We start from the raw sequence: 19,112 nt of genomic DNA on the forward strand, positions 1-19,112 counted from the left end.
TGAGTGTTTAAGAAAAGTAATTACTGCAACACGATTGCTCACATTTTAATTTCCCCCATCTTCCCGAGGCAAGTGAGTTAACTGACTTTTAAAGTCCAGTTTCCACCCTTGCCGAAATAGGCTGGTATTATGGAGTTACATTTTGGCTGGACGAACGAGTCTATGCATAGTCCAATCACAATCTCGCAACGAAATCGAATCCGGTTCGTAAAGTGTCATGCAGATTTCGGTCGATTGCAGGATTTGCAAAGCATGTGCACCGCCAACTTGTTGTCAAGAGATATTTTCCAAAAATGTTCATGTTTTTAATCAAGGTGCTCACGTGATTTGATGCACTTCGAGATGTAAGACCCGTTTTATCACAATATAGATCTTCATTATCGATCAGATCATCATCGTAATTTTGTTTAAAGCAAATGTAAGTAATACGAAAGGTGGAATCTGATTGGTTCGTAGGAGAGGCATAGAAGGGACATAACTCGAAATGGCCACTGGTGGCGGTACGATCGAACCTAGAAATTCCAGCCTATTTCGGCAAGGGTGGAAACTGTACTTTTAAAGTCAGTTAACTCTCTTGCCTCGAGAAAAGTAATTACCCCTAGCCACGCCCCTGTTTACCAAAGTGGTAACCCGCATCACGTCATTTCCTCCCACATGAAGCTGACACGCCGTGATAAAAATGAAATGATGTTCAGAGCGGCGTTGAAACTCACTCACTCATAAATTCATGAAGATCGGGGTGTAAAAAGTAACGATTGTCTGTTATTGTGCTCCTGATGGGCTCTTACGACAAACGACCCGTGAAGATCCGGGTTAGAACTGGTCTTCAGCAATCCATGCTTGTCGTTAAAGGCGGCTAACGGGATCGGGTAGACTAACATCTAGTCTCTGAAATAAACATATCGTACAGAAAAGACGGTTGTTCAGTTATCTTAATAAAACTATAATAAAAGGGAGTCCAGTGACTCTCTTCATTTTCAGATACTGATACTGCAGTAATCTAGACTTGCCAAACATTATACACTTGCATGGGCTGTATTTGATATATATTTGTATCAGGGTCTGTAAGACAGACTAGGGATTTGGTGTCAGGCTCGCTGACTTACTTGGCGTATGCCGTCGTATCCCAAATGCGTATATCGGTGCTCATGATGTCAAAAACTGGAATGACTGATCCAGACTCTATTATTTACAGACTACCGTCATTTTGGTAGAGTATTGCTGAGTGCGGCGTTATACAACAAACAAACACATTTTACGAACAGCTAGGGTATTCATCAACGTTGCTCCAGAATCCCCGCTAATTGTTTGTTGTTTTTTAACGCCCAGAAGCCGCACTCGGCGATATTCCAGCTTAAGGACATCAGTTTGTGAATAACCCAGATTGACCAAGAAAAGCCAAAGATTGATATCATGAGAAGCGTTCCCCTCTGTCGGGGGTACGATGCCCCGCAATCAAACAAATCACCAAAAAATGACCAACCGAGCCTTGTTGTCGCTTGCCACGACAAGCATATGTCTTGCTGGAGACCCGTTCTGCCACGGAATCCCGACGGGCCGATAACTCCAGAACAACCAGTTTATCCTAATAGTAATAACAACATATAGTCCCTTTAAAAAAGTTATCTATAAGATTAAATAAAACTATTAATTTCCATTCGAGTATTAAGGAGCCCTTATTTGTTTCTTGTTTAACACCGCACTCAATATTCCAGCTATGTGACGGCGCTCTGTAAATAATCGAGTCTTGACCAGACATGCAATCCAGTGAGTGACATCACGAGCATCGATCCACGCTATTGGGATATGATAACATGCATCAACCAAGTCAGCAAGCCTGGCCATCCGATCCCGTTGGTCGCCTCTTACGACAAGCATAGTCGCCTTTTACGGCAAGAATGGGTGGCTGAAGAACTATTCTAAAACGACTCTTCACGGGGCTAAGGAGCCCTTGGTCACATTCGGCACAGAGACAAATACAATCTGCGTATATATATATATATATATATATATATATATATATATATATATTATTTCGGTCATGATACCTACATTCCTTGATCGCAATGTATAATTCATAGGTATAACTTATTAGAGTATAACACAAGCCTCTCATTAACAACCAGACCATGGTTTGCCCTGCCAAGCGCGTACACAACCTGAATGTATTTAAACACATCGAGTTGGTATGTCTGAGTGTATAGTTGTGACAACCTCACGTTCCAATATGTTAGACACTGATAGTTGACGGCGTATCGTATATTCGAGGCAATACACTAGGTCTAGACGTTGCGATTAGTGCCTTGTGTGAAACAGAAACATTGTCTTGTGTAATACGAGCATTTCTTAACTGGTTGATCAATCCACATCACTGTCTGAATTACAGTGTGTTTTGACGACAGAATCACAACTTACTGCGACTGGCATATTGACAGAACCTAGGCCCCCTGAACAGTTTACGCGGCGAACGCGATATTATCACGACCATGACGACATTTTTCATCTGACCGGAATAAGTCCACAGCAACCGCACATGAAGTTGGACTATGTGTTACACAATCGGTTGTCCCCTCAGCCTTGGTCCGGCCCGGGAGTTATTTAGTGTGAAATAAAATAAAGTCACATCCTGAAGATAAATGACCACTCCCCGAGACGCAGTAATTAGTTCCTTGTGTGAAACTGACCAATTCACGGCTTAATTGGGCAATAGATTTGACCCATGATGTTTACCCAAAGTACACACAAAGTTTGACACACGCAGTAAGCACAAAACTTATTGCGGGTAAGAATATAGCCCCCCCACCCCCACCCATGTTTGTCGTAAGAGGCGATTAACGGGACCGGATGGTTAGACTCGCTAGACTTATTGATGCATAACATAGTATCCCAGTTGCGTAGATTCGATCGATGCGCGTCCTGTCAATCACTGGATTGTCTGGTTCAGTCTCGATTATTTACCGACCACAGCGTCAACCAATAGCACTACTTATTGCATGTAGATCTATACACTGGAACTGAGTAATTGACCACGGGGGCATTGACCACAAGTGAACTGAGCATTTTTTTTTACGATTTATGATTCATGTTGATGACGCGACAATCATGGCTTCACAAACGAGAACTGTGACTTTCCTTCAATACAATGAACTAACATGAGATCTGGAAACCTAAATATTTCCCCATTTTCTCAGAAACAAGACTGGGCGATGAAAAGAATAACCAACTCGCAATTCCGTATTGCGGATTCTCTGTCCTTCGAGAATCAATGTTGAAAGCGTCTTGCCAATGCTCGAAGTTCCGCGTAGGTTTTTCTCTAAATGTTCCCCACTCCTCGACTCCTTATCAGAGTGTCTAGACGTTGTAATTAACGCCGTCTGAGAAACTCAGGCATTGTCTCTCGTGTAATTAGTGCAATCGGTAACAGCTAAATTGATATGTATCATGAAACCTGAGCTCGCAGACAAATTGAGTTTTAGAATGATTTGAAACGAACTTGATACAGCACAAATTGGCCGAATTTTGTAGTTACGAGTAAATATTCTATTTGTTTTCAAATGAGTATATTTAATCTGTAATGACGTGAGTACACACACACACACTCACACACAGACACACACACACACACACACACATAGTGTACATATAACACCACACAAACACACACATAATGTACATATAACACTACTTACATGGGGTGAGGGCCGAACAGCAACCGCGGACTTGAGGACAGGAATGTAGGTGTGGTCGGTTGATTGGAGGTTGCCGGCGGAATATGTAATTGAGTTGTCAGTGTGTCAGGTTGTAGTATGAACTGTGTACTGAACAGCGTGGATTCTACAACATGATTTAAGGCAGTGTCGGTGTTATAGGTACCATAAGGCAGTGTCACTTTATCGTACTATTTCAGTCAGTAAGAGATACAGGCAAAGGCAGAGGTAGAGAGAGAGAGGCAGAGGTAGAGAGAGAGAGGCAGAGGTAGAGAGAGAGAGAGAGAACCACTCACCACTCTCTTTATCGTCTCTATTTCTTCTTGTGTGACCAAATCGGAATGAGAGAAAGGGAGAGAGAGAGAGGTTTGGGGCTTCCTCTCTTCTGTGTTTCCTCTGATCTTCTCTATTTCTTTTTGAAAGGGGTGGCTCAGTTGTCTAGGTTCCGCAATTTGAGAGAGAAAGAGAGAGACGAGCTCTCTTCTGTTTCCTCTCTCTCTCTTTATCTTCTCCATATCTTCTTGAAAGTGTGACCCAATTGAGAGAGGGGGTGGTGGTGGGGGTGTTAGTGTTGGGGTTAATTTGCTTTGAACAGTTATCCTATTATGTCACAGCATGTCAGTTTGATGTCAGCCCAAATCATGCAGGACTCAGACAATCACCACTCTGACCTCGGGTCTGGTGCTGACAGACCTATAGCACAAAATCTGGGCAAACCAGGATTCCAAGCCATGATCACAGAGATCTGGCATGTCCAGGGGAAGCAACTCTGCACAGCAAACTGGGAGCCTTAGACATCTGGGTCACCCCTATAAAGTGAGTGAGTGAGTATGGTTTTACACCGCTTTTAGCAATATTCCAGCTATATCACCACGGCGGGAGACACCTTAAATGGGCTTCACACATTGTACCCATGTCGGGAATCGAACCCGGGTCTTCGGCGTGACGAGCGAACGCTCTAACCACTAAGCTACCCGACCGCCCCCCTTTCAAAAAGAGACCGCCTCCGTGGTCTAGTGGTAGAGCGCCCGCCGGAGAGCAGAAGGTCCGGGGTTCATCCCCGACCGCGTCATACCAAAAGACGTTAAAAGATGGTACTTGTTGTTACCCTGTCTGGCGCTCGGCATTAAGGGGCTAAAACAAGGACTGGTCGGCTCGGAGTCAGTATACTGTGTCTGAGTGGGGTATTCATGTTAAACTGCGGCATGGTATCTCAGTGAGCTAGCACTATAAATCGGCATCAGTCCGGACTAGTACAAGCAGCCACACAAACACACACACACGTACATGCACGTCGCTATATAAGTGCAATAATCTTGGACGCGACGTTAAACCCCATTTCACCTCACCTCACCCCTTTCAACAAGAAATCGAGGAGAAGAAACACAGACGAGAGGGTGGTCATGAGGGTTGTTCATTGCTGTTGTTTGTAAAAGTTATACCTGTTTATAATATTTTACTGATACAATTGTCCATTGATGTCATAAAGATGTTTGATGTACTGCATGTGACATCTCAATACATGTGAGCCACCAGGAGAAACGGGACCTATTGGGTGCTAGGATACAACTGTGCTATGACGTCATAAAGATGTTTGACATCAACTTACTTCAGTGAAGATCGCCACGTGTGATGTCATGTATCTCTGTTATAAGTATGAATTTAAGCTGGTGAATTGAATTTTTGTCTCCCGAAGATGCTGTAGTTTTAATATATAATGAAAAGTCAAAATGTGATTTTTCACCCATAAGGTCCCTTATCTCATGGCTGGTCACAAATTAAGTTTCTTCTTCTTCATCATCCTCTGTTTGTGATGTTGGGATGAACAGTGCAGGTGCTTGGATGTGGGACCTGGCTAAATGGATCCTTTGTGAAACTGGTTGCCCTTGGATACAGATGTATTAGTGCTTGCTATGGACTGAAATGCATATTTTGTTTTTATCTCTTAATCTGAGACGAGTTTCATCGATGTGAAGAAAACATATTCACCCTGAAAAGATACTTTAAAATTTAAAAAAAACAGCAGGAAACTGTGTATTTTCAACATTTTTATTGCTGTAAAGTGGCAGTGACACCATCAAAGCTTCTAGCCTCACAACAAAATCAACAAACTTGCAACATCGTCACCAGTACAAATATACACACACATAATGTACACTAACACATGGAATCATATCAAGCTATCATCATGCTGTACAAAAAATTCCAAATGAAATTGTTACAACAAAACGTAAAAAACATTTGTCTACACCATAAATGTAGGGGTCATCTCAAAAGCCATCAGGCCTATTATTAAATCTCCTGTGGTAGCTTGCTAGCTTGAAGGATGTCCTGGTTTACATGACGAATAATACCTGACGTGAAAAAACAACAACACAATATCATTTTGGTGTATTTGCCATAGTATTCTCAGTAGTTGTAGTTAATGAATCAAGATGGCAGAACTGGTGGTAAAACTTAATTTCATATCTGTTGTGGAAGATCACATATGCAAATGAATTTGCAAAAATGTGCATTCGTTATTACAAATCATAAGCAAAAACTAAAGAATTCTTGTGAAACTGATAATACAGTTACCGACAATCAAAGATGCCTGCCCATTTTTCATACTGCAGCTAAATAGCAGTGCTTCAAACAAGACAACCTTTATCTTTCTCCATCATTCATACCAAACACCAGAGTATCAAGCAGGTCAATAATAACAACTTTTCAGCTTGTTATGATTTCATCAGAAAACTAATTAATAAAGTTATGTATACTCCATGGTCGTAAGGCAGCCATTTTGATTCATTACGTCATCCAACATGACATCATTCTGCTGTGCACAAGCTCACACTTGTTTTCACTCATCTAAACACAACAAATAAAACCATCAGTATCATTTGTGACCTCAAAAAGCAAATATTCCAAAAAGCCATTTTCATCCGTCGCAACTTCAAATCAACATTTGCCATTTCACTGTGTACCAAAGTCATGCAGTTTTGCTTCACCACACACAAACAAATGAAATAAATTTAATTATTGGTTGAATTCTCCCCCGAAGGCCACTTAGACAGTCGTGTCTGCTTTCCATGGTTGACTGACTGCACAGGGAACTTCTGGAGTGTAATGCATGAAGAGGTAATGGCATGTCAATGATTGAGATGATGCTACAGCAATATACCATTACCTCAAACCAAGGAGGTACCATCTTATCTATCATAAATTATTAAAGACTCTAGCTATCTGATTGGTCAGCTGCCGTCTTGTCCTTAAATGTACACAAGTCATCTACTCGGTGTTAAACACTGTGTCCTTGTAAGTAAAGTCACTTGATTTAAGTTGGTGATCTTGTGAGTAAAGATATGTGATGAATTTCAATGACCTTGACAGTGTAGACATTTACACAATTTGAGTGATGACATTTACCCTCAATGACCTTGCCAGTCAAAATATTTTAAGTTGCCTAAATGACCTTGACAGTCAGGATTTTTTAAGTTGCCTCAATGACCTTGACAGTCAAGATATTTTAAGTTGCCTCAAAGACCTTGACAGTCAGGATATTTTAAGTTGCCTCAATGACCTTGACAGTCAAGATATTTTAAGTTGCCTCAAAGACCTTGACAGTCAAGATATTTTAAGTTGCCTCAAAGACCTTGACAGTCAAGATATTTTAAGTTGCCTCAAAGACCTTGACAGTCAAGATATTTTAAGTTGCCTCAAAGACCTTGACAGTCAAGATATTTTAAGTTGCCTCAAAGACCTTGATAGTCAAGATATTTTAAGTTGCCTCAAAGACCTTGACAGTCAAGATATTTTAAGTTGCCTCAAAGACCTTGACAGTCAAGATATTTTAAGTTGCCTCAAAGACCTTGACAGTCAAGATATTTTAAGTTGCCTCAAAGACCTTGACAGTCAAGATATTTTAAGTTGCCTCAAAGACCTTGATAGTCAAGATATTTTAAGTTGCCTCAAAGACCTTGACAGTCAAGATATTTTAAGTTGCCTCAAAGACCTTGACAGTCAAGTATTTTAAGTTGCCTCAAAGACCTTGACAGTCAAGATATTTTAAGTTGCCTCAAAGACCTTGATAGTCAAGATATTTTAAGTTGCCTCAAAGACCTTGACAGTCAAGATATTTTAAGTTGCCTCAAAGACCTTGACAGTCAAGATATTTTAAGTTGCCTCAAAGACCTTGACAGTCAAGATATTTTAAGTTGCCTCAAAGACCTTGACAGTCAAGATATTTTAAGTTGCCTCAAAGACCTTGATAGTCAAGATATTTTAAGTTGCCTCAAAGACCTTGACAGTCAAGATATTTTAAGTTGCCTCAAAGACCTTGACAGTCAAGATATTTTAAGTTGCCTCAAAGACCTTGACAGTCAAGATATTTTAAGTTGCCTCAAAGACCTTGATAGTCAAGATATTTTAAGTTGCCTCAAAGACCTTGACAGTCAAGATATTTTAAGTTGCCTCAAAGACCTTGATAGTCAAGATATTTTAAGTTGCCTCAAAGACCTTGACAGTCAAGAAGATAGTTAATCACCTGATGATGGAGCAAGTACATACACCGAAACATGTACCTCATATACAGAAGTTGAAATCCATAAATTCTCTTCCTTAAGATATTTAGGTGCCTGAATGACCTTGACAGTGAAGATATTTAAGGTGCCTCAATGACCTTGACATGGAGACATGTGCCATATATCAGTGACCGACAGTTGTGATGTTATAACACATGCAATATGCTTGACAGTCAAGACATTTTGCTTAAATCTATTGTCATGCTTGTTTAATCTCAATGACCTTGACATTTATGCCATAATGACCTTCAGAAAAAGGACAAAAACATTTGCATATCAGTCAACCATGACATACCGACAGACTCAGCGATGTGGAAATGGTAGAAGTACAATGCCTGAAAGATGGGTGCAGGTAAAATGCATTACCGGAAGTCTCTGACATGGGTTCTTCAAAAGACATAGTTAAAAAGTCCCCTGAAATAGATGTCTTCAGTATGAGGCTGAAAAGGAAGATATTTTCTGGGCTCCTTTCTATTATATATTACAAGGCAATTATAAAAAGAGACATCTTTAAATATTTTCATCTCAGGGACTAAATGTATAAACTGCCTCACCTGTACAGTATGTCCACAGGGAAGCAGTATCTATTTGTCAGAGAATCAATGAATGAGTTTGACACAACTTTTAGCAATACACAAGCCATATAACAGTGGGAAACAACAAATGACAGGGCATCAAATGGTGAATAACACCCCCCCAAAAAATACATGAGGCTCCTAACTGATGAAGATACCATTGAAGCATCTCCATCTTTACTTGAGCTACATGATATATGAATATGTACATTTATCCTTTGAAGTAGTTAAAGGTAACAAGCTTGTTTTCTGTTGACAATGTGATACTACATGGATAAGGAGACATGATCACAAGCCAATAAGAACATTATTGTCATGGAACAACAGGCATGCAGGTCCCTCAAATACCTCTGATCCCTTTTCCTGACTGTCAACATATATTACATGTATACTGATGGAAATAAATAAAGGAACAGACAGAGAGAGCAGCATGTATTTGATGTGACATCTGTATTTACTCTGAAGATATGGTCACAATGTTTTTATTTCATGCTTTACCGGGTACATTTTTTTGCTGACCAAATAGATTGGGTTTGTAAAATTGAGAAATGTTTGTGAGGCTCGATATTATTAAATTGCATTTGGCATAAACTTAGTGAAATAAATAAAAGCTTGTGTTTCAAGTGGAATGTTTTGTATTTTTACAGTAACATATGTATTTACTTTTAAGATGGTGTTGTTTTATTTCTAAGAGTTTGCAGTCCCCAGAGATTTCACATAATTATATTTAAAAGTTAATTGTTATCAGATTTTGTACGATATTTGTTGTTGCAGCTGCTTATTTTTCTAATCCACATAAGATGGTTGGGCAAATAAAAATAGATAGAAAACTTTTTTTATTTAATTTTAGAATTGTGATACTGTTTGGCACAATCCATGAACCCAAAAATACACAAGCGTGGCCTAACTGATCTCTTCATCAATGCAGTCACAGAATCCGATGCTCACACTTGTCTATAGGAAGCAATACCAGTGAATGCAGTGGAACACTTTATTGTTGGTGTTCCCTTAATTTATTCCATCAGTATACCAGTAGTCTTGTCTCTGCCAAGCTGTATTTAGCCCAGTAGATAATATAATTACCAAATTCTATTTAGCAAATAGACGATAAATCTAAATTGTATTTATCCCAGTTCATAATTGAGTTACCCCAATTCTATTTAGGCACATAGATGATAAACATAAACAGTATTCAGCCCAGTAGATAATATAATTACCCAAATTCTACTTAGGCATATAGACGATAAACCTAAACTCTATTTAGCCCAGTCAATAATTGAAATACCCGAATTCTACAAAGGCAAATACGGTCGACGATTAACCTAAACTGTATTTGGCCCAGTTGATAATTGAATTAACCGAATTCTACTAAGGTAAATAGACGATAAACCTGAACCAAATAGATATTTTACCCAAGTTCTACTTATCCCAGTTGACAATAAACCCAAATTCTATTCAGCCCTGTAGACGGTCAACCCAAACTATTTACCTACTACATGAACATGACTTTTTAATTTAATGACTGTGACAAGACTAACAGGCCTTGTGCATCAGCCAACAGACAATTTACTTGAAAAGAGCTGATTGTCAATTATATAGTTTCAATTGCCCTGTTAAAAATATAGACAAGCTTTGAAAATATGAAACAACATATGAAGCAAAAATCTTACACAGGTGTGAAAGCTTGTCGGTAAAGAAGGTTCCTGAGGTTGAGAAGGGGCCACAATGTTAAATACAGCCGTAACTGTGACTCTATTCATAAATCATACAGAATTTATGTAAACGATTCCAGATTCAAAAAAAAATTTAACTGTCCAATGAAACACTATTTTTCCTACTTTAATCATTTGAAAATAATGTATTTTATCCTGAAAAGGTAAAAAATTCAATTATTTTAATTTATACAAAAATATCAATTTGTTGTCCTTAAAAAGTAAATATATATGTAATTTGATTTGTTATTTTAAAAAATTCAAGCATAACTGAGTAAGGTGCACAGTTCTATTTTCAAATAATGTCTCTGTCCCAACATTAATGATCTGTGATAGGGGTTATCATGGAAATGCAGCCAGATAATTATCACTATATCAGTACTACTAGTGCTGTTATGACATATTTCAGCATTGAAATTATGACTAGCAATGCTTTTTACAGGTATACTGAGTATCGAACTCAAGGATGATAGAAAACACTTCAGGTATTACAATTGTCAGATCTTGCATCTTGTCATCTGGATGTTGGCGGAAAGCCAGAAGTGATGCAGGTCTTAGATGTTAACCCTTTGGTGAAATCCAGGAACATGGGTAAGGGAAGCAACTCTGCATGGCGGAATGCAGCACCTTCGACAATCCAGAGGCAATTTAGATCTAGACCATGCATATAGTGCCATGTGTGAACAATGAAACATTGTCCAACAATAAAACATATTTTTTACAGCTTATTACGCTTAAGTCTTTGCTCCGACAGCCAACTGACCTGAGATGAGACCTCCTTTAAAACTGTATCTTTACCTGAAGTGAGTCCCCATTTAAATCTGTATCTTTACCTGAAGTGAGTCCCCCTTTAAATCTGAATCTTTACCTGAAGTGAGTCCCCCTTTAAATCTGTATCTTTACCTGAAGTGAGTCCCCCTTTAAATCTGTATCTTTATCTGAAGTTAGTCCCCCTTTAAATCTGCATCTTTACCTGAAGTGAGTCCCATTTAAATCAATACATGGACCTGAAGTAAGTCCCCCTTTAAATCTGTATCTTTACCTGGAGTGAGTCCCCATTTAAATCAATACTTGGACCTGGTGTAAGGCCCCCTTTAAATTTGTATCCTGACCTGAAGTGAGACCCTCTTCAAATCTATACGTTGACCTGAAGCGAGTCCCCCTTCTAATGTGTATGTTGACCTGAAGTGAGACCTCCTTTAATTTGTATCTTGACCTGAGGTGAATCCCCTTTAAATCTGTATCTTGACCTGAAGTATGTCCCTACAAACCATATCGTGAGGTTGTATGATCATATGCTTTCTGCACCTTCAGGGTTGATGTTTTTAACATCATAATGGCTCATATTTTACCAGTAGCTAGGACACAGTGCACCTTTATATTAATACAACAAAGTACTCCCGAATAGTGGATCACATAGCTCTGTATCACTGGAAGACAGCGCACAATGGGGAGCATGTCAAAAACTATACTGTCATATTAACACTACATGAAACTGGATACACACTACAGTAACACTTCATAGGGAGGTTAGATTGGGAAATAAATTAACCTTGTTTGAGTACAAATATACAAAGAGACTTCTTGGACACCAGACGCTATGCCAGTATATTTTACAAAACCAGTTCAGCTATATTATACTTTCTAGTTTTGATTTTCCTCATCAATTATAACTAAAATATAGAACTGATCTCACATCATAGTGCCATTTAGTCTCTGTAATAAATCATGATTATGCTATCGACTGTAGCATATCTCATGTGATGGAAGTCTGCAATTTGAAGAGGAGCCATCGTCAATACTTTATGGGTTTGTCTCCACAATGTTCCTCCATCGACCATGAATATTTATGGGATCTAGTCGCCATTTGTAATCAATGAATCAAGTGATGGTTCTAGCGAAAGGGAAACCAGAGAGTGCTCAGACCAATAAGCAGTCATGTTTCTCCTGCTTGACACTGTGTGCAACATTATAATGATATAGCACCAGGGGTACATGTGCATGTGGTTATTAGTGTCCTGCGTTAGGTGACGACCGGAGCCAAGTGGTATAAAACCTAATGAGGGATGCATAAAACCACATGTATCCCTCGTGATACTGCGACCAAGAATTTATCTTACATGTGTTTATCTGACATTGTAAAAAAATTAAAACTAATTCAAAATAGATAGAAAACAGCTGTTCAATTGAGCTCAGGTGAACTTGTCCTAGGTCACATGACTGTCATTGACTCGTAAAAAGTGTACATCGTCGCTTTGAAGCGGGACATAAGGGATTCATTCTCCCTCACAGAAATCCATCTGCAGCCTGTCTTCTTCATGGCGGGGTATAAGGGATTTATTTCCCTCCCAGGCGGAATACACACTATTTAGCAAGATCATGTAAACCGCTCAGATCTCTTCATTCTGACATGGAGGTATGATAAAGCCTTGTGTCATCTTATCAAGACATTGCTTCATTGTCAATCAATAGTTCGCAAGAGATCATGCACCCTGTAATCGAGAAAGTATGGCATATCGGTTGAATTTATTCACTGGTGATGAGTGTGAGTGAGTTGGGTTTAATGCCGCTTTTAACAGTATTCCAGTCATATCGCGGCGTGTCAGCTTAATGTGGGAGGAAAGCCCGAAGTGATGCAGGTCTCAGACGTTTACCACTTTGGTGAAACCCACGAGCACGGGTATGGTGCTGACAAACCTAGAAACATAATCGGGGCGATCTGGGATTCGAACCCACAATCATAGGTTTCTGGTGTGCCAAGGAACGCAACTCTGCACAGTGAATCGCGGCGCCTTAGACGACTGGGCCACCCGTGCCCCCTTCACTGGTGATGGAGGAACGTCTTGGGAAGTACAGACAATGAATAGGAACCCTATTCTCATGAAGCTGAACCATTTTAAAGATGAACTGCAAACCAGTTCTTCCATGAAGAAAATCTGTGCAATGGCTTCATGCACCATATTGTCATTAAAATTCATTATTTGCAACAGCATTTCCTTTTCTTCATTTGTGTAAATCTGAATAAAACTTCACAAAATGAAGAAAATGCAAGGATTGATGCCACTACATCACATTACAAATGATTGTTCAAAATGAATAATTTTGGAACAAAAATATTATGGGAAAGACAAAAAGACTGAAAAGGTGGTCAATACCCTTGAATCATATATAAGCTGTCAATGAGGCAACAACAAGCATTCAAACAATCATCTGTCCACTTATAGGACAATATTCATTGTGTGGTGAGTATTACTGATGTAACTCTGTAATCCATCATGCAGTGGGAAAATAGCAAGATTTTGTTTGTACAATATAGCTCTGGAATAACAATCTCAAATATTCTGTGAGCAAAAGATTGGGCGTTGGTGTTTGGGGTTGGGGATGGAAGGAGTGTGGGTATTCAGGGTGGGGCATGGATCATGGAAGGAGTGTGGGTGTTCGGGGTGGGGAATGGGAGGAGTGTGGGTGTTCAGGGTGGGGGAATGGATCATGGAAGGAGTGTGGGTGTTCAGGGTGGGGAATGGAAGGAGTGTGGGTGTTCAGGGTGAGGGATGGGAGGAGTGTGGATGTTTGGGGTGTGGGTGGTCGGGGAGGGGGATGGAAGGAGCGTGGGTGTTCGGGGTGGGGGAATGGATCATGGAAGGAGTGTGGGTGTTCAGGGTGGGGGATGGAAGGAGTGTTGGTGTTTGGGGTGGGGGATGGAAGGAGCGTGGGTGTTCAGGGTGGGGGATGGAAGGAGCATGGGTGTTCGGGGTGAGGGATGGAAGGAGTGTGGGTGTTCGGGGTGGGGGATGGGAGAAGTGTGGGTGTTCGGGGTGAAGGATGGAAGGAGTGTGGGTGTTCGGGGTGGGGGATGGGAGGAGTGTGGGGGAATGGATCATGGAAGGAGTGTGGGTGTTCAGAGTGGGGGATGGAAGGAGTGTGGGTGTTCAGGGTTGGGGATGGAAGGTGTGTGGGTGTTCAGGGTGAGGGATGGAAGGAGAGTGGGTGTTCGGGGTGGGGGATGGGAGGAGTGGGGATTGAGGGGAATGAGGTACAAGAAGAAACTACAAAGCCGGGATGTAGAAAGTCTGATAATGAGAACTGTGCTCAACTGGTTTACAGATTGTCATCCTGTCTTGTCACTACTGAAGCCACAGCCATGCAAGTGATCCAAGTGATCCATGACTACCAGAAACCCTGACAACCTGTGTGGTTTATGTGTACAAACTGACTTGATCAATATTTGTTTTGGTTATCATCTGGAACAGCAAACTAGGACATTGCCCAGATACTGGATGCCAGACACTGCCACTGAACAAGCTTTTTTGGTCTGTGGCCAGTTGAGCCAAATGGAAGGCCGTAGCCCGAGAATAAAGGTTGTGGTTCTATTCACTCCTATTTCCACTTAGGCGCGGTTGATGGTATGCAACTTTAACATAAACATTGTTTTTCTTTCACAAAACAAGCCCAATACAGTGCAAACATTCTTACTGCCAAATATTTGGTAGGTATGTCAATACAATGTTTGAGTAAACACCAAAATTTAATGTTGTTTGGGCAATGGAAGCTCAACAGTTTTATGCATGCCTTATCACAGCATTGGTGGACTGCTTGTCAGGTCACAAGGGGAGGCATGGCAACAGTGGGTACCCGGTGGGACATGCTGATGTCATCAGTGTCAGTGATTTCAATAGGGAGGTATTTGCTTTCCCCAACAAGATTGAAAGGCTTTATGATGGACATTAATTCATCCACTAACAATGCTGATAATTACACTTCTTCCATCAAGAGGCTGATGATCTGTGAATGGCACCACAAAAATGGTAGTGTGTGTCAAAAACAATTTTGCCTACGAGTCAGAACTCTTGACATATTTTCAGCAGATTTGTTTGTATACATATTGGCTATTATTAGCTGAGAACGGTCATAAGCAACTGATGATACTGTATATAAGTTTCAGTATATCGTCTCACAAATGCTGGTAATAAAATTGCACAGAGTAGGCTACAGACACAAACAATATCTGCCTAACCCTGGGATTTCTCCTTCAATCAGGAATCTGGGGGTTGATCAATCTTTATTTTAGATGATAGTGAGGCTTGCTGCTGGCACCATCTACTTCCTGTGACCTATGTTTTAGTTGAAAGTGAAGCTAGCTGCTAGCACCATCTACTTCCTGTGACCTATGTTTTAGTTGAAAGTTAGGCTAGCTGCTAGCACCATCTACTTCCTGTGACCTAAGTTTTAGTTGAAAGTGAGGCTAGCTGCTAGCACCATCTACTTCCTGTGACCTGACTATGTTGTAGATGAAACCAGGCCCGACTGTCAGTCTAGACTGGACACAGGCACTACATTCAGTCTAGACTGGACACAGGCACCTGGCCCTACTGTCAGTCTAGACTGGACACAGGCACGACATTCAGTCTAGACTGGACACAGGCCCTACTGTCAGTCTAGACTGGACACAGGCACCTGGCCCTACTGTCAGTCTAGACTGGACAAAGGCACCTAGCCCTACTGTCAGTCTAGACTGGACACAGGCAATACATTTAGTCTAGACTGGACACAGGCACCTGGCCCTACTGTCAGTCTAGACTGGACACAGGCACCTGTCCCTACTGTCAGTCTAGACTGGACACAGGCACCTAGCCCTACTGTCAGTCTAGAATGAACACAGGCACTACATTCAGTCTAGACTGGACACAGGCACCTGGCCCTACTGTCAGTCTAGACTGGACACAGGCACCTAGCCCTACTGTCAGTCTAGACTGGACACAGGCACCTGGCCCTACTGTCAGTCTAGACTGGACACAGGCACCTGGCCCTACTGTCAGTCTAGACTGGACACAGGCACCTGGCCCTACTGTCAGTCTAGACTGGACACAGGCACCTGGCCCTACTGTCAGTCTAGACTGGACACAGGCACCTGGCCCTATTGTCAGTCTAGACTGGACACAGGCACCTGGCCCTACTGTCAGTCTAGACTGGACACAGGCACCTGGCCCTACTGTCAGTCTAGACTGGACACAGGCACTACATTCAGTCTAGACTGGACAAAGGCACCTGGCCCTACTGTCAGTCTAGACTGGACACAGGCACCTGGCCCTACTGTCAGTCTAGACTGGACACAGGCACCTGTCCCTACTGTCAGTCTAGACTGGACATAGGCACCTGGCCCTACTGTCATTCTAAAATGAACACAGGCACTACATTCAGTCTAGACTGGCCTCAGGCACCTGGCCCTACTGTCAGTCTAGACTGGACACAGGCACCTGGCCCTACTGTCAGTCTAGACTGGACACAACACAAACAGTCCATTTGTGGTAGTTGTGATACATAACATTGTCCCTTGAACATTTAAGAAAAGGATATGTCAGTTTAAATGTAACAAGAATTCATAGTCCTCTTTTCATTATACAAACACTAAAAATATGTAATGATGGTATTAGTCATATCAAGGTCAAGCCAATATTGTATACACTGTGGGCCAAAAGCACTATGACAGTATCCACCAGGTCCAAACCCTGTGATGAATGCAAGAGGTGAAGACTCCATGGTGAAGCTGACGTCACTTCCTGTCACCAGAACATCCAGTTCTTCTTCCGTAACTTGCCACGCCCACCAACTTCTCCACCAAGTCGATCACGCAGCTGAAACAAAGGGAGATAACTGTGTGAAAGGATTTTTATTGAAAGAGTTGTAGCATGTGTAAACAAGGCAAAATACCACTGAATACATGGGACTTGGATATACCCACACTGGGATGTGAACCTTGGTTTCCTTCCTGCAAGCAAACATACTTTCTACTGGGTTAATCTCCTGTCCTAAGTAGAACAATTATACAATAAAACCTTGAAGCTAAGTGATGGTGACCATCGACAACAAAGGTATCCTGTTTCAAGACTGGTGAGAAAGTGGTGTTGATATATGACCATATTATCGTAAAAATTCCATGAAGTTACATTGAAACATGTCAAATAGAGTGTAATTCAAGGTTTCACTGTATTGAAGCTTTCTGATCAAATATGACAAAACAATTGTCATGTGGGCTAGGGCTCTGATGGGCAGAAGATAATGGATCATTAAGTTAAATATTTGAGTGCCTGATTGCAATGGTAATATGCCACACAATCAACAGTTGGTCTTTTTCCCCAGCACCATCTAATTATAAATGTGTCCAGATACTGAGTCCATTTGTCTTCCATGTCTGCAACATGGTTGGTTGGTTTGTTGTTTAACGCCGCACTCAGCAATATTCCAGCTATATGACGGCAGTCTGTAAATAAACGAGTCTGGACCAGACAATCCAGTGATTAATATCATGAGCATCAATCCATGCAATTGGGATTGATGACGTGCATCAACCAAGTCAGCGAGCTTGACCACCCGATCCCGTTAGTTGCCTTTTACGACAAGCATAGTCGCCTTTTACGGCAAGCATGGGTTGCTGAAGACCTATTCTACCCCTGAATCTTCACGGGTCTGTCTGCAACATGACTTTGAGAAGTGAGGATGTGTGTTATCTCCCATGGCTGGCAATCAAGTCTTTGGTGAGACAATCTAAACCTGACCTGTGCTCAAGCACTCAAATACCGTGTAGAGCCCAAATGTGAACTTGACAACAGGGGTCTGGTACTGCCACTTCAAACAGAAAGACAGGTGTCAGGTACTGCCACATTCCGACACAATGACAGGCGTCAGGTAGTGCCATGCCTGACACAATGACAACAGGTATCTGTACTGCCACGCTCAACACAATAAAAGCAGGTGTCTAGTACTGCCACGTCCAACACAATGACAACAGGTGTTTGGTATTGCCACTTCTGACACAATGACAAGAGCTATCTGGTACTGCCACACTTGACACAATGATAACGGCTGTCTGGTACTGTCTGCCTGACACAATGACAACAGGGATCAGGTACTGCCACATCCAACACAATGACAGGTGTCAGGTACTACCATGCTCGACACATTGACAACAGGTGTCTGGAAATTGCCATGCTCACCACAATGACAGGGGTCTGGTACTGCCATGCTCAACACAATGACAACAGGTGTCTGGTATTGCCACACTTAACACAATGACAACAGGTGTCTGTTTCTGCCACGTCCAACACAATGACAACAGGTGTCTGGTACTGCCACGTCCGACACAATGACAACAGGTCTCTGGTACTGCCACGCTCAACACAATGACAGATGTACGGTACTGCCATGCTTGGCACAATGACAACAGATGTCTTTACTGTCGTGCCTGACACAATGACAATAGATGTCTGTATTGCCATGCTCCACACAATGACAGGTGTCAGGTACCGCCACATCTGACACAATAACAGGTGTCTGGTACTGCCACATCCAACACAATAACAGGTGTCTGGTACTGCCAGGCCTGACACAATAACAGGTGTCTGGTACTGCCATGCCCGACACAATCACAACAGATGTCTGTACTGCCATGCCCGACAGGGTGGTGTCAGGTACTGCCATGTTCAACACAATGACAACAGATGTCTGTACTGCCATGTTCAACACAACGACAACAGATGTCTGTACTGCCATGCCCGACAC

The 19,112-nt window shown here is 41.6% G+C and overlaps 2 protein-coding genes across 5 annotated transcripts in view; one reads left to right on the top strand and one right to left on the bottom strand.

Moving 5' to 3' along the window:
- Positions 1–13,274: 13,274 nt before the first annotated feature.
- LOC124141252 (pleckstrin homology domain-containing family A member 1-like) overlaps positions 13,275–19,112 on the bottom strand; it is an 87,866-nt gene continuing 82,028 nt past the window's right edge. Inside the window, exons 13-14 of one of the 4 annotated variants that reach the window (XR_007220102.1) lie at positions 16,710–17,188; positions 13,275–16,673 (exon numbers count right to left, since the gene is read on the bottom strand). Coding sequence is in view for 1 of the 4 variants with exons in the window: in XM_046509215.2 (XP_046365171.1) it covers positions 17,117–17,188 (72 nt within the window). In the remaining 3 variants the exon portion in view is untranslated. Of the gene's footprint in view, positions 17,189–19,112 lie in introns of all 4 variants that reach the window. The other 3 variants (XR_007220104.1, XR_007220103.1, XM_046509215.2) reach the window with 3 other exon arrangements.
- Positions 14,108–14,707, top strand: LOC124141297. The gene has a single exon (XM_046509271.2). The coding sequence runs from the start codon at positions 14,108–14,110 to the stop codon at positions 14,705–14,707; it is 600 nt and encodes a 199-aa protein (XP_046365227.2).

This window comes from Haliotis rufescens, unplaced genomic scaffold (genome assembly GCF_023055435.1).
Source record: "Haliotis rufescens isolate VD_foot unplaced genomic scaffold, xgHalRufe1.0.p SCAF_12, whole genome shotgun sequence".
Classification (NCBI taxonomy): Eukaryota; Metazoa; Mollusca; class Gastropoda; order Lepetellida; family Haliotidae; genus Haliotis; species Haliotis rufescens.

Coding starts and splice junctions, on each gene's coding strand:
- LOC124141297 (XM_046509271.2), top strand. CDS start 14,108: ATGGGAGGAGTGTGGATGTTTGGGGTGTGGGTGGTCGGGGAGGGGGAT.